The sequence below is a fragment of the Cydia strobilella genome, chromosome 19 (genome assembly GCF_947568885.1).
Source record: "Cydia strobilella chromosome 19, ilCydStro3.1, whole genome shotgun sequence".
In the NCBI taxonomy this organism is placed as follows: Eukaryota; Metazoa; Arthropoda; class Insecta; order Lepidoptera; family Tortricidae; genus Cydia; species Cydia strobilella.
Window position 1 is genome coordinate 5,786,691 of NC_086059.1, and position 11,255 is coordinate 5,797,945.

Genomic DNA, 11,255 nt, shown 5'->3' on the forward strand with positions numbered 1-11,255 from the left:
TTGACCAAAATAGGCCTGAATGACAAAGAACAGCTACCTTTATTTGGTTCGCCGTTACGAACTTTTACATATTGTCTATGGTAAATACAATTTCATTTGATTTCATTGGTTAAAATTTCATTTCGATGGCTAATGAAAGAAATAGTAATAGTAAAACGAAAACAAGCGTCCATTTTCTTTCTCCTATAGCTTCTGTTTCTGTATCTTGAGTCAGTTTTTAAAAGAAATAATTATAATTCATAAATGGCGAAGACATATTCATCCTAGAGTTTGAAGAAGTACATTGTAGGTAACAATATCTGCATGTTCCGCTCGTGACAAGAACCAGATGATGATTGATCACATGAAGATTTCCCGCGATCCTATCATGACAAGGTCTATTACCAAACATTCGTAACACGACGCTGCCTCAGCATTGCGTCTGATAAGACCAGTTTTCTGACGGTCTTTTCTGGTCTTTTTGTTGTGTCTATTAATCTTTGAAGGACATGGTTCGAGGTTAGTATCATTTTACATAAGGTCCAGGTTAAATTGTAGTCTAGCTTTGTTCACAGTATGCATCTATAAATCTATTGGTGGCACTTATCAAAATAAAACATGATCTGCATCATGGAAACCTTGAGGTTATTTTTACTGTCTGCTTTTTTCTATTTCTCTAAGATGAAATTAATATTTTCAACACAATATATAAAATATTTTTTTATTCTATATTCTCTTACCCTCTTCTAAAAATTACATAACTTCTAGTTTTTTTTAATAATAATATTAACCTTAAAGAGCTTTGAAATTATTTGTTAACTGATGAAACCATATCTTTATTCTTGTGGATATTTCTGGATAAAAACCACACAAATTGTGTTCCAGCCAATACTTTGGCCACCCAGGAGGGTGTAAAGACCCCTCATCGCATTGAGTTATGTGATCACCAGCCTGTCAGACCTACCCGCACCTATAGAAAGCGCAGGTAACAGGCTTTATTATTATTTATTTAATAATGTTAACTTGTTATAACACTATAATAATATGCTAATTATTCTAACCAGCTAGATTATTATTGACTGCATGAGATTCTTACATTTATAAATTATTATAATTATATTTTATCCTATATTACAGGGTCATAGCTGCCACACCCACTAAGACTGAGAATGTAGAAGTGAAATCTGAACCAAAAATAAAGAAAATTGATGTTAAATCCAAACCACTGAAAAATTGTAACGGGTGCACAAACATGACCAATGGACTCGGTGGGCGTTCCCGAGCAGCTCGGGCCGCCGCCCGCGCCGCAGAAAGCCACAAACTAACTGAATATTTTAAGGAAGAACTAAAGAGTCCTAAGGTGGAACGTCCTCCTACACCCAAAGATATAGAAAAGACTGTCAAAGTAGAACCTAAAGTCACAAATGGAAATTCAAATCATAAGCTTACGGAGTATTTCCCTGTGAGACGTAGTGTAAGGAAGACTTCAAAATGTGTGATGGCAGAGAAGATGAGAGATTTGGAACGGGCTGTGAGAGAACAGAGAGAAGATGGGCTGGCGGTGAGTTTCTATTTTCTAATATATTTAAGAATTTTTTTTATTTTTTACTAGCCTAATTTAGTGTCCCACTGCTGGGCAAAGGCCTCCCCTCGTTTCCTCCACTCGACCCTGTCGTTTGTAGTGTCCCGCCAATCCGGATAAAATGCGTCCAAGTTGTCCCGCCATCTCCTTTTCGGCCTGCCTGCACCCCGGCCAGCACCATCTATGGTGTTCCGTGGGTCCCACTCGGTAACCATTTTGGCCCACCTTTCAGGGTGCATGCGGCAGACATGCCCAGCCCAGTCCCACTTAAGCTTAGCGGTCTGGACACCTACATCTACAACTCGAGTTCTGGAGCGCAGTTCCGTGTTTCTGATTCTATCAGTTCTGCGAACACCTAGTATACTGCGCTCCATCGCTCGCTGGCAAACCTTGAGTTTGGACTTTAACGCCTCAGTTAATGACCATGTTTGAGCACCATAGGTTAGGTAAGTAAGTATATGTATTAAAATTAGTTATTTAAATATTTTCTTAAAATCTGAATTTGTGAGTTACTTACTACGTTATCTACATATTGTACATTTATATAGATTACGAAAAAATATTATTATTATTATTTAATAAGCAGGCAGGCAGTTATGGCAACTGATATGGCCTGTATCCAGTAATCATAAAGATATATATCATGAACGAGTATTAGATGTAGTGTTATGCTTGTCTAATTTATTTTTAAACTGGTTCACATTTTGTGCTGAAACTACGTCTTCCGGGAGTTTGTTCCAAGCCCTTACTACTCGATTGCTCAGAAAGTGTTTGTAAGGGTTACTGTGAGACCTATGCCTTTCTAGCTTTAAGTGATGACCTCTCAGACGATCGCTGTTGTTGCGCTTGAAAATCTCTTGAAAATCCTTGAGGTCATAGTGCCCAGATAGTATTTTATCTCTCTCTATTAGGTCTCCGCGTTCTCTACATAAATGCATATTTACTTATAAAAATCTTTTGAGAATCAAAAGTTTAAATTGTATTACAAAACACACCTTCTTCCTCGCGTTGTACCGGCATTTTGCCACAGCTCATGGGGGCCTGGGGTCCGCTTGGCAACTAAGCCCAGGAATTTACGTGGGCACTAGCTTTACGAAAGCGACTGCCATACCTATGATATGTACCTATGTTACAACTTCTTGAATAAACGTCTTTTATTATTATTATTTGTATCTCGTATAAACTCACGGGTATATACATCCCGGTCATTTGGTAGGCGTGCGTGGGGATACAGATCCAACACGTAGAGCCCCTTTGGAGAAGTTTGCTGTTATGTAATACACCTGCTAGAACCCATTCACGGGTACAAATAGATACCCGTAAATCGGTCCCAACAGGCGTAGGGGCTATTATAAACACAGTGGAAAAGAGTGCCGATTATGGTGTTGAAGTTTGGCTAGTCAAAAGATTGGGCTATTGCTGAGAGGTCCGGACACCTGCCATAACAATGTCTCTACACGTTATCGAGGCAGGTGGTGACTCGCCGCCGACTAGATGGGCCCCTGAAACTGCCGTCGTGAAGACGACCAGGAGCAACACCGGTGTGAGCGGCTCAGGGGTGTCGAGAGGTGTGCGCCGCTTTCTACCCAGTGGCTGTTACCAGCCACTGTGCCAACTCGCGTCTTATGCATCTTTCACTTCCACCCCTGGAGCATATAGCTGTAGCGACTCCTCTCTGGACGGCCAATGAAGGCAAGCCAGAGCTGAGAGTCCTGCAGGTCCCCTTGGGGTCCACTCCGACCGATGAAGACACGCCGGAGACGGAGACCGTGACCGACTCTCGGGAGCACTCGGGTCCGTGGGGTCGTTACTCCCCAACAGCTCGCCACAAGCTGCCCTGCGGGCTTATTATTATTATTATTATGTGACCTTCCAACCCAGAGGGGAAACTAGGCCTTATTGGGATTAGTCCGGTTTCCTCACAATGTTTTCCTTCACCGAAATGCGACTGGTAAATATCAAACGATATTTCGTACATAAGTTTCGAAAAACTCATTGTTAAGAACTGGGGTTTGAACCCGCGACCTCCGGATTCCAAGTCACACGCCCTTACCGCTAGGCGACCAGACCTTTTTTTAAAAACACAGACATAAGAAAACATAATTTCTGAAATTTTCTAATATAACAGGAAATCTTGTCAGTAGAAAAAGGCGCTAAATTCAAACTTTCTATGGGACGATAACCCTTCGGGCCTACATTTTTTTTGCCGCCTTTTTCTACAGACAAGCTTTGCTTGACCAACTATTAAGATAAGATAAAGTGTTGCTCTAAATGAGCAACTGGCACTTGTAATACTGACCTATTTTTTTAAGTTACTTTACTAAATCTATCTTGACTTGACCAACAGATACTAAATATTTTATTTGTTACAATGAATAACAGTAGCGAAAAATTTACAATTTGACTTCAATGTTTATCTTCTCATCCATCTCATTCCATAATAAATGCAATCCTTTATTACAGTACACAGTACCAATGACTGTAAGGCAAATTACAAATTTATCAGGGTACTTTTGACTTAATAAAGTTTGAAAATTTTGAAATATTTGTCACAGGTGGCATATTTCGAAGGCAAGGGGCGCGGTATAATCGCGACGCGGCCCTTCTGCCGCGGCAGCTTCGTGGTGGAGTACTCGGGGGAGCTGGTGGGCGTGCAGGAGGCCCGCGAGCGCGAGCACATGTACGCGCAGGACCCGGAAGCCGGCTGCTATATGTACTACTTCAGACTGCAGGACCAACAGTATTGGTGAGTTATAGTAAGCAGTAAGCCATGACTTGTACGCTACAAAAACGCATAATCACTGGGAGGGTAGAACAAAAGAGGAGCACAGGATATGCTCACAGTTGACAGATACCACTGAAAACGTTATTACGAATTCACTACAGGTGATACAATACAATATTTTCAGGTTTTGACAATTGTCCCTCTTTTATCTAGAGAGCAAGATTGACAATTCCTATTTATTAATTTTGGGGCCTTAAAGATTCGCCAATATACAACATGCTATGCTATGTTACAACTTCTTGAATAAACGTCTTTTATTATTATTATTAATATAATAGTCAGAAGGAAGAAGGAGACCTTTTGTTATGGTGGAAGTAGTTGTAGTTGTGATATAGATACTTTTGTAATATAAAGGCTGTATAAGATAAGATAAGATAGTGCTTTATTGTATTATATGTTGTAATGTTAGGGAAACTCCAGATAATGTGAAACATTTAGTTGACATTTATTCGTACACAATTCGTAATTTGTTTGTATAACTTGATTCAACTTGACAAGACCACATTGAATTAATAAAAAATATATGAAAATGTATAAAAAAGTCTGCCTGTAATCATCTCTTATTTTTTACTAAGTGGAAAACAGATTGTAGTCAAGTTGACGTTTCCAGTATCGACGCAACGGCAGAATCCGGCCGCCTCGGCCGCCTCGTGAACCACTCCCGCGCCGGCAACCTGCACACGAAGGCGCTGTGGGTGGACCGGCCGCGGCTCGTGCTGCTGGCCGCGCAGGACGTCGCGCCCGGCGAGGAGCTCACCTACGACTACGGCGACCGCTCCAAGGAGTCGCTGCAGCACCACCCCTGGCTCGCGCTCTGACGTGTGACGGTCGACGGCGACGGCGACGGCGACGGGTGAGTCTGACAGTAGTAGTCGAGCTGCTAAATTTGATGGGCACATTATGAATGGAATTTATTCAATAAGTGCCCATGCCCTGCAGCTGGGTGAGCAAGTACCTAATCATCCTGATGCTACATATCGTCGGCTAAAATGCAAACCTCTTAACTCCATTTCAAGAAGGTAATGAACTTGCGACTTTAGCCCGCAATACCCAAAATTGCACACCTCTTTAACTTCACAAGATACTACTTCTCTTCTGGAAAAAAAGGAACCATCTAAGGAAAACCAATATCAGTACTTAGACATATCATACAATTTCAAAATTATACAATACAAATACTCTAAGTTGCACACCTCAATAAAAACAATACAGAAAAAAACAGCAACAGAAGTAGAAGTAAACAACAGGCGGTTTTATCGCTAAAAACCGATGTCTAAAAATAATAAAAAATATCGAATGATACAGTTATTATTTATTTATTTACACAGTATACTCTAATTACAGGTATGTTTCCAGAAATCTCCGGTGAACTACTGAACGTTATTTATTAATTTAGCTTAATTGTGAAGTTTTCTGTTATGACGCTTTGTTTGAAGTTGGACATAATATTCAATGTTGTTAAGTATTAAGAGGAGTGGCCTAACTACCTGAATTGACGAGTCTAGGATTTATGCTGGATGTCTTTGGTGGTGTTTAATGGCTTTGAATGTCTAATAAACCGATATTTTACAGACAGACATACCAGCATGGAGGTTTCTAACTCATAATGAGTTTTACATAGAGTGGGCTATGAAAAAAAATGAAGTACGATTTTAAAGAAGCAAGCAAGCAGTCCAGTTTACTAGAAAATTAGGTTGCAAAAAAGAATTCATTCCTATTGCACATAAAAATCTTAATCATAGATCTAGTTATACAGCAAATATTGGCTTCCTGTATCTACTATAATTTTTTCCCCTCACTAGTTCGGAAAGTTGTCTTTTATCCTTCAATACAACATTTCATACGTCAGAAATGTCAACATTGTCAACAATTTTTTACTAAAAAACTTTTCTCACCGACTCGCGTAAAAATACACAAAGTCCAGAGTTTTCTGTTATAATATCGTAAAAAATGAGTGATTCCAGTGATGAAGATGATCTAACGCCTGTGGATGTTGCATTTTCCTCGCTATAGTGAGGTGAAAAGTTTTGTGTTATACACGGGCGCAAATGTATTTTACTTCTCGTGTGTTGAAACACTCGCGGGTAAAATACAACTTTGCACCCTTGTATAACAAATAACTATTATGTTAATGTCACAGCTGTTGAATCTCCAAATAAATAAATATGGACAAATTAGCTCAGTAACGAATATTTTTTGGCACGAAAAATCTGTTTTAGCAAAGGGTGATTTGAAGCAACTTATATTTCTAGTAAACTACTGCGTTCGAAAAAAATGCAAGTACAAATAAATATTGCGTTTTAAGGGAAATTTTATGACCGATGTCCAAAGACGTCACTGTCTTATGGTGCCTTCACGAGAGGCCTGAAGACTGCGCCCTTTACTGACCGAGACGTGCGAGCGCTGTCGACACTAAACTTGACTAAATATGGTCCTTGATATACCACTTGTTTTGGTGCAAGAAATTACCGTAAAACATGCCTGAGTTTATTGCATTAATTGTAGCGTGGGAAAATGGTCAGTTTAATAGATCGTCAGGTGACAACCAAGACACTAATTACTAAAAAGCGACCTTATTTTGGTACTAATATGGTTCACTATGGCTAAGAACTTGTGGAGGTAATTAATGAGTTTAGGTTGTCACCTGACGAGATATAGTTTACGAAATATAATTTGCACCGATTGGTCAGAAAACTTTATCTTTACGAATACAAAACTATTACAAAGGAGCGGTGCAGCACCAAGTTATGATACTTTGTGTTTCTGGGATAATATGTAAATGCTTTTTTTTTACACAACTAGTATTTACTTTGAAATGTCACATAATATATTAAATTTGTCATTAAAATTAAAGATGAACGTATCTAAAAAATAAAACTAAAACTAAAATACATCTAGAAAATGTGGCCCCTTTGGCATGGTGCCGAGGATGAAATTATTTTTTCTTGTTTTTTTTTTTTTTTTAAGTTAACAACCAACTATGAATTGAAAAGTTGGAAAAGGAACTAGGAAAACCTTGAAATTCAAATTTAGAAAAGTAAATGGGATCAACTTGATCCGATCAAGATTATTTAGCTCAAATATACTTTTAAGCAAGACCGGGTGCTAATTGTTTTATTACCCTATTGTAAAAGAGCCATTAGCGATAACATTCATCGGTGCAAATAATATTTCTTCAACTATACCTAACCATTATTTTCGACGTAAAACGCTACGCGTCTGTGCATTCGCCTAAATCTGAGACTTAATTCCTGTACTGCTTAAATCTAACCTGATTATTTGTGGCATAAGTTAAGTTCTTGTTTCCGGGTATGCCGGGTATTTTACGGTGTAAAGGCGGGAAGTTGTAATTTCGTTTTTGATTTGTCATTTGTATTCCTAAATTACGGACACGCAACTAACTCGAATAGTGTTGTATTTATCTTTAATTTTAAGTTATTATTAATTTGAACATTGGAAAGACGCATGGTTGTAAAATTTGCTCAGTGTATTAATGACATTCATTTTCGAACCCATCATCAATGACAGTATGTAAAAATCTTCATACATTTAAAAGAAAGAGTTAAATTTGCCCACCGAACAGTACATTACGTTCATCGCAGTAACTAATGGAAGCCGCATTAATTCATTATTTAAATTAATAAAATCCAGGGTGATTGAGCTCACCTAGAAAATCTAAACACAATTCTAAAATTTAAAGTTCCAGATCGATTTTTCGCTGGCAAATTTAGATATTTAAGAGTTGAGGGGTAGAAGCAAACACCATTAAGAGTGAAACCTGCCACTTTCTACACGTAAAGGCTTGTTCCTATGTAGTATATCAAGCCCCTTTAATGCAAGTGACTTTCTGGCACCACCAGGCCACCACTATGCTATTGAAATCATCTCATTATAATTTTGGGGCGCCCTGGATATAGATCTCCCTGCATTTTCTTTATTGTAGAAACATACAAAAAGTCCATTTGCGAGACTTATAGTGATCATAAGCGTAAGTGTGATAGAGACTGTGTCCCGATTAGAGAAAGTAAGAGAAGAAATTTGAAAGAAATTGAGAAATGCCCTCGAGCGTCAGCGATTTACCAAGACTGAATTGAACGTTTAAAAAGTAATTTCTAAACGATTTTTTTACTCGAAAATCGTTGACTCTCGAAATTTGATACACGACAGTTAGATAAATTTTAATGTTAAGAAATGTTTTATATGTCACTTAGTGTAATTATTTGTAAGCTAGAACAGGTGGGTAGCCCTAATCACCATACGTTTAGATATTTATGACGTCCTTGTATCGCCTATTTGTTTCATTTACATCAATCAATTGAATTAATTCAATTTGCAATGACATTTAAAAGATATCACTGCCAGACTTTTAATAGGTAAGCTTTGATTGGTACTTGCTTTTAAAAATCTTTTCAATTTATGCTTTCGTGGGACGAAATTCATCGCTAAAATAGGTCATTGATCCCATTCGCCAGGTATGCATCATACCTTTTTTGATTTCCTAGGAATGGTAAACCACCTATCCAATTTATTTGTCCAATGTGCATTGCGTCTCACTCTTATTAGGCAAAATGTGAGACGCAAATACAGGTGGAATACCACCCTTAGTTATAATACATTATTTTGAATCTTTGGCCGTAGAACCTGTTAATATATTAAGTTTAAATTTGTTTTGGACTGTTTTAGAGTGTCAATGACCTTTGCATCTACTCGATCGACCTTCGGATTACGAGTATTGCAACTACCAATCGTGCACTTGATTACTAATATTTTCATGACAGGCTAATGTTGCTGGACAGTAACCTTGGACTAAATATGAAATATATACACTTTGTTGTTAAAATGTACAGTCAGCTACAGAAATGGCTAAGCGAGTAAGGTTTTCAAAATTAAATTAATAATCCTTTATTGTTAAGAAACTAAGAGCTTGTTTTTTTAACCACTCGCCCGTTTAGATAGTTACTTCTGCTGCTCATTATACTTAGAGACGAGTAAAAAAATTACATATAATGTGTGAAAACACACACACACGCGTTTTGAGATATTTAGAGTGATGTCAACGAGCTATGCAAAATATAGCTGTGACTGAAACCTCGCATAGTGCCGCCATCAAATTTTTTTAGAACTGACGAAAATTCCAGTGACGTCTAACTTAGTAATATGTTTAATTGAAATTCATATACCAGTTCAGCAACATCACATCGCTATAGGTAATAGTATTACTTTCGTTGTTCCTACTCCTGTATACTTGTTAATACTAACGCCTCGTGTGATCCTAACCCTATTTTATTGACATACTTCTAAAGCCTTATGATATCTAATAAAGTGAAAGTCTAGTGAGACTAGACAAGAATTATTAGAACCTTTGTGTGGTAGGTTATTTTGGGACTATTGAAACAAACATCGGTATACGACTGAAGCCTGTTATAATATGAAAGAAATATTCTTAGCTTTGTTTGTTGGTACAATGATTGTTTCAATATGTTTGAAGGTGCTACCAACCAAATAGTGTTTTAAAATGTCTCCGCATAATTTTACATCCTAATAACTAGGTTAATTATATTAAATATTTTAAATAGATTAATATATTCCGTTCAAATTCAAATATGTAATGCATTTTGTTTTAAGTATAACCCGTAAGTAATAGTGGGGTAGCACTGAATACTGATAACCGCGGTTTAGTTTGAGTTAGTATGATTTTTTAGATGTTGTGAGCTACTTTTGTAGAATTATGCTTCGAATACACGAGCTATGCCGCTTAGTACGTTGGTGACTAAATTTCTATAGCCGAGTTCTAAAGGCAACCGATTGTATGGTAGATTTAGTCGCATTCACGTGGCTTTCTCATGGATTTGTATCTTACACCTATCTGGGAGAACATTAATTAGCTTTAAGTACTTTTATATCGAATTATAAACGTGATATTGCAATTTTTTTACATGTCTAAAACAATAATCAAATTCATAACAAAAGTAAAGTGTAAAATCATCTAGTTAAGCTTAATGCCGAAATTGATTTGTCTAGAGTTAGATTTTGACGTTTGGACTGAAGTTACAGTTTATAAATACGGTCTTATGGTCGGAGTTTAAAATTAAGATAAAATTTTGTTCGACGTTCACTGCTATCCTGAAGCAAGGTAAAACACCCCTCGCTTATTATTGTTATATGATAAAAATACGTTCAAATATGTAGTTACTAAAATAATACACATTATTCATATTCTATAATAAAACATGAAATGTTGGGAGTATGGCCAACTTTCGAATTTTATACATATTTAGTTGTGTATAATTTACAATACTACAAGCTATCATATTACTAGGTTACTTAATTTACGAAGTTTTGTCGCCGAATTAGCTAATTAGTAATCATGTTTAAATGGACTATTTTTGTATAATGAATATGTTTTTTTAGACCACCTCAAGCAAAGATTACCTAATACAAAATAATTAAACATCTAAAGTTAGGGCTCGATTTCACGAATTAGTGGCAAAGGACTAAGTTAAGACCTAAGCCTACGTCAGTCTAATGAAGACTGACACGGCCGCCGTATTAAGGATATCGTAATCGCGCCTTTATTTTGATCTGTAGAACAATATTTAATTTACAGAATTGTTTCTTACTTTTTAACATAGCTCTATTTTATTTAGTAATTTAATAAATGAATTGTTTTTTTTTTTCATTGGCAGTTTATGAGGCTGGTATTTGTTTGCTAAGATGAAACAATTGCCGATTGGATATTATATTACATTTAGCAACAGTGTTGTTATGGTAAATTTCCTACTTAGCGGTGTAATGAGACTTATTTATTTTGGAATAAGGGCACCGTGCACTGCCCAAATAATAATCAGTAGTGATTGAGTGAAATATAAAAATAATGAACTTTGATTTGTGTTTTATTTAATTATTCTT

The 11,255-nt window shown here is 36.9% G+C and overlaps 1 protein-coding gene across 1 annotated transcript; it reads left to right on the forward strand.

Moving 5' to 3' along the window:
* Positions 1-136: 136 nt before the first annotated feature.
* LOC134750217 (histone-lysine N-methyltransferase Set8) lies at positions 137-11,231 on the forward strand. Its single transcript, XM_063685357.1, has 6 exons — positions 137-498; positions 865-964; positions 1,117-1,540; positions 4,117-4,307; positions 4,957-5,199; positions 5,691-11,231. The coding sequence occupies exons 1-5, from the start codon at positions 489-491 to the stop codon at positions 5,162-5,164; spliced, it is 933 nt and encodes a 310-aa protein (XP_063541427.1). The 5' UTR covers positions 137-488; the 3' UTR covers positions 5,165-5,199; positions 5,691-11,231.
* The last annotated feature ends 24 nt before the right edge of the window (positions 11,232-11,255 follow it).

Bases quoted from the DNA above. Each gene is read 5' to 3' on its own strand.
- LOC134750217 (XM_063685357.1), top strand. The intron at 965-1,116 runs GTAACAGGCTTT...CCTATATTACAG, and splicing joins CGCACCTATAGAAAGCGCAG to GGTCATAGCTGCCACACCCA. The intron at 4,308-4,956 runs GTGAGTTATAGT...TGACGTTTCCAG, and splicing joins CTGCAGGACCAACAGTATTG to TATCGACGCAACGGCAGAAT.